Genomic DNA, 5171 nt, shown 5'->3' on the forward strand with positions numbered 1-5171 from the left:
AGAAATTTAAACTAACTTCATACTTACTACTAATACAGGAAACTATGATGGAGGTACCAAATACAACATTCAGCAACAACATTGATGTGACACTGAACACACATTACACAACACCCAACTCAATTGGATCGGTAAGATTCAATTGTTTTTTCAGAGTTTAATGATTTGAAATTTACTACAACGTCCATATATTTTAATCTCATGCATTGGATGTTCTGTCATGTAGGCATCAACTGTGCAATCCTCTGGGTTCATGTCACTGTTGACATCATTACACAATGACATGCAAAACACGCAATCATCCACTAGTAATATTGACAATGTATTTGGATAACAAAGTTTACACTTACGATTAAGTTCCTCACATCTATGTTGAGGAAGATTTTTTGGTCATGTGATTTGAAAGATGTGGTTAAAATGAATGTCATATTTATGCAGATTGTAGAAATATCTTATATTTATACTTTGCCAGTTATATCCATTTCAAATATTTTGTTTTTGTACAAATTGTCAGTGACAACCAACCACAAATTTTGAATTGAATAACCACATAATGCAGCAAACAACCAGAGTAGTTTAAATGACCAAATTACTATTCTGCATAACACCACTCCATTTAACCACGTCATGTGATGCCTCAGTGAACTTTTGATATCAAAGCAATTAAAATAAGGTTTATCAATTTATTGTTATACGAAATGTCTGTCACAACCAACCACAAATGTTTTATGGGATAACCAGTTACTGGAGGAAAAAAATCAAGTGTTTCACAGCATTGACTGGAATTAATTTTATTTTTTATTTATCTCTGATGAAGCACCAATTTTAGTTTTTATTTTTCTCTATGAAGCACAAGGTTAATATAAACCCATAATTTATTATTAACTTTTAAGATGAATGTTGACTTATTCCTCTAACTTTTATTTATTCACTTTTCATTTATAAGTCAAATTATATGCAACCAAATAAATTTTTCCCTTGTATAATAAATGCTAAGGTAATAAAATTAAAATTACAATGACTGAAACGACTTATTTTAAGTACAAGCTTTGGATTACATAACAATAACTCATAAGTATAGATCACAGTAACACTGTTTTAATGTCTAATACTTGGGAACACCCCATTACAATTTCTTTGTTTCAGTACAAAATAATCCTTTACGAGTCTGGAAGTTCGGGGTGTACACCATGAAGAGATATTTCAGATCATCCACTATAAGGCGAGTTCCAGTACCACCACCATGGTATTCCCCAAAAGCTGATGCAACCATTTTTCTGTTATCCTCCTGCCAAATGGTCCAACACAACATAATCAGAATTTATTTCACAGATACAATGTATCTTCATCTCAATCACACAAATTTCCCCCTCCCATATATATCAAATCCTACTAAATGAATAACCTTTTTAAAAAAATATCACTTCATGTGCTAATTTTGACTTTTGTCGTTCAACCATATAGAACTTCTGTTAATTTTGCAAGTCCAATGTTGTTTAATGAATTACGACAATGAGCAATATTATAAAGGAGAGGTTAAACGTGAAAGCAAAAACAATTAAGAACTTGTAAATTTTGATTGGCTGTTAAGCCTCACTCCTGCTCACCTAAATCCGAAATAGCCATCAAGTATGAACTCATTTTGGCACATAGAAGAAAATTAAAGTGACAGATATTGTACCTGAAGAAACAGTATCTGATCTTTAACGGTATCTTTTATACTAATTCTCCAAAGTCACTGATATAATCTATTTCAAAACCCATCCGCCCAACCAAGTAAAAGAAAATAATTAGAAAGACAAACAAATGTAATCCCTTTCTTAAACATATGTTCTTGTACTATTGAACAAAAATTTAAAGAGTAAAAGTAAGGATGTACTACTGACTTCATCTGAAACCATGGATAGATGTGAGTGCTTACCCATGAAACGCACCTACCCAAAGAAGAAGGACATAAAACAACACGTATCAACAATAGAATGTAGAACTGACCTACAAGGCTGATAAGCGATACTAATTCAGGAATGACATAACCACTAAGTAGTTCAAATTATTTAAAGAATGAATCCTTACCCTTTATTTGATTAGCGCGTGGCATTTTTCCTATCTAACCTTGTCCAGGGGGTTTTCAAAGCTAGACTTTTCACACGCTTCCTAGGTTGAGCTTTTAAACGTGTGTACATGTTAGATTTTTCAATATCCATATCTTCATTACCTAAAACATCACCACTCTCTTCATGGACACTTTTTCCAACACCATTAGGTGTAATGTCAAAAACCTTCTCAAAATTCGACTTCTCAACATCATCACCTTGCATTTGTAATTCTTTCTTAGAATTTGACTTCCCAACAGATGAAAGTAATACCTCATAATCTTCCTCTGAATTAGTGGTCCCAAAAGCATCAACTACCATGTCATAATCTTTATTTGAATAACAGTTCCCAACATCAGCAGACCGTTGCCTCTTTTGTGCAGCAAACATTTGTAGCTTCTCTACTAATTTCTCAAGCTCGACAATGGATGCCTCTTGGTCACCAATGATAGCACGCAAAGCTTCATTTTCAGCAACAATATCAGCCAAACATTTCCTTCCGTAGTTCTGCTTCACTCTAGCATTATGATGACCATCTAAGGCTTCTTTAACAATTTTAGTAGCCATCTCTTCCTTGGTTACATATACCTCAGTAATGATCTATAAAAAAAAAAGGACACAAATCATATTAAAATCAATACAAATTACATAAGTAATTACTAGAAGCTATTTTGAACTCACTTCATTACAGAAAAAGGCTTTTTTAACTTCTGCTTCACCAACCTTAACATGAATCCAATGAAGAATTCTAGGTAAGCAACTTTTTCTTTTAGCCAACTTCTTATGACCAAATAAAACATGTTCCATTACCCAGATCTGTTACATACAAAATTCAATTTGAAATAACTAACAATTATAAATTGTAACACAAAAACTTTTTTGACTACAACCAAAATATACCTGTAATGCAAATACACAGCCAACCACATGAAAGTGTGATCTTTTTTGTCTCTTCCTTACACACAATGCAGCATCACACAAACTAGAAACCAAATACTCATGAATAACACCCCCAAGTTATACTTTCCCATACATGAAAAATCATCTAATAATTCGAATAAACCAAAATGAAATTTTCCACCTCTATTTGGAAACAAAAACTCACTCAACCGTAACAACAAATATAATCTACAAACATCAGCCACTTCATCCCCTTTTATATGCTTTTGAAGCTCTTCATAAACATGATGTATAGTTACATCATTTGTATCAAACAATCTTCTACTATGACAATCAACTTACTCTTTAAACAGCTTAAACATGTCTCCATTAACCCTAACACCTAAACCTAAGCAAACGTCTAACTTGGTGAATGGAATAAAGACAGACTTAACTTCAAACCCGCCCCTCCTCTCTGACCATCTACTACACAATTCTATAAGTAGTGTCCTACTCATTTTGGCTTCCACATCAATGGACAGTAGCCATCCAAAAGGAGTTCTTTGTATAAATGTCTTCTGCACATCCGTTAATAATGTATTCACATGTGCCAAGTATTTTGTCCTGCATGAATGTGGTGCATAAACCTATATATCAAAGTAAACAATTCAACAAGTCAAATAGACCACTTCAGGAAATCAATTTTAAACACATAAAAAATCATCATGTGCATTCAAACCTGTTCTTCCATAATGACTCTTCCAACTATCTCTATGCTTTGACTGCATGTCCATAAAATAAAAAACTTAGACTTCAAGCCATAAAATATTTAAATGGAAGACATATATAGACACATCTCTCACAACAAAATCACATTCATAAACCATATATAATAATTAAATTTTCAACCTACTCAATTTCATCTGCCACTCTTATACCAAAAAGACATCAAACTTAAAAGAACCATGGTGGTTGTGCATAGAAAATACATCCAACATTATTAAAATTAATTAAATAAATTTCACAATATTACAGAGCGTTTTTTTATATTTCAAATATACATATTTTAAACTTTTAAAATTAATTATTAAATACAATTTTTAAACATTATCAAACAATTAATTTCGTTTGTTTATATTTAATGAGATACACTTGATTAAAACAAATTTTATAAAAATAAGCCACCAATAAATTTAAAAATAAGCCCATTGGTACATGTCTGACATATGCATGGCCAATGCATAATTAGAAATTTCAATAAATGGAAAGAATTCCCATATTCTTTTTCTACATACCAAACAAATCCAAGTCTGCACATTCTATCTAACGAGGCTCAATAATTATGATAGTTACTACCTTCAAAAAAGGATGGAAAAGAGATATGCTATGTCTGTGATAAGGCATGGCTCAATTTTCGAAGTGCCTGACTCATCAATTCATGTGAGCATTACCCATTTCACCATCAACATCACCTTTAGGAACAAGTGCAACCACCTATCATGAAGAGACTGCAAAAATTTAGTTGCCAGTGGACGTGCATTTAAACTAATTAAAAAGATGTTGATGACATTGTATAAACCATACACAAGAAAAAACAAAACGAAAGGGAGAAATGCATAGAATGTTCAAAGAGGAACACTAAAATTCCTTTCATTGTTACCATCTGAAAACCAAACTCAACAGGTCTACAAATGAGGGTTTTCAGATGATAAAATCCAAAAACTAAAAGTAATTTTACTAAAAAAGCTTCTAAATATTGGATGATTAAATGTGAGAAATACTCAAGCACTAGGGAAATTCACTCTCAAAAGCTAGCTATTGAGGGGAGAAACCAAATGCTTAAATAATCCACTTCAATCAACTCCCTCGTTGGTTACAATCCTTAATAGGTATCCCTTTTTGAGACATTGACAACCACCTCTAATATAAATTGATAAATACCTAATAAACACTTCGACACTCTACCGAACATTGCATAGAACTCAATGTAAGACTTAGGCACCCTATAATAACTAATTTCCCACTACTAACAAATGCATCCCTCCGAAAACCAGCATTTGCATTTCGCACGCATGAGGCACGACACAAGTTACAAATCAAGCAAACCAGATTTGTCATAAATCAATATTTACTTACAATACAGGACAATCAAATTTGTCAAACAAGGAAACTAACCAAAATAAAATCCCAAATTAGACA

The 5171-nt window shown here is 32.4% G+C and overlaps 1 protein-coding gene across 1 annotated transcript; it reads right to left on the reverse strand.

The window, feature by feature from the left end:
* Positions 1–2084: 2084 nt before the first annotated feature.
* Positions 2085–2903, reverse strand: LOC148206577 (uncharacterized). Its single transcript, XM_088108100.1, has 3 exons — positions 2775–2903; positions 2367–2693; positions 2085–2279 (listed from the first exon to the last, which is right to left on the reverse strand). Exons 1-3 carry the CDS (start codon positions 2898–2900, stop codon positions 2085–2087), a joined length of 648 nt encoding a protein of 215 aa, XP_087964226.1. The 5' UTR covers positions 2901–2903.
* Between the last annotated feature and the right edge of the window lie 2268 nt (positions 2904–5171).

The sequence above is a fragment of the Vigna umbellata genome, chromosome 1, assembly GCF_029865625.1.
Source record: "Vigna umbellata cultivar VRB3 chromosome 1, Vumbellata_1.0, whole genome shotgun sequence".
In the NCBI taxonomy this organism is placed as follows: domain Eukaryota; kingdom Viridiplantae; phylum Streptophyta; class Magnoliopsida; order Fabales; family Fabaceae; genus Vigna; species Vigna umbellata.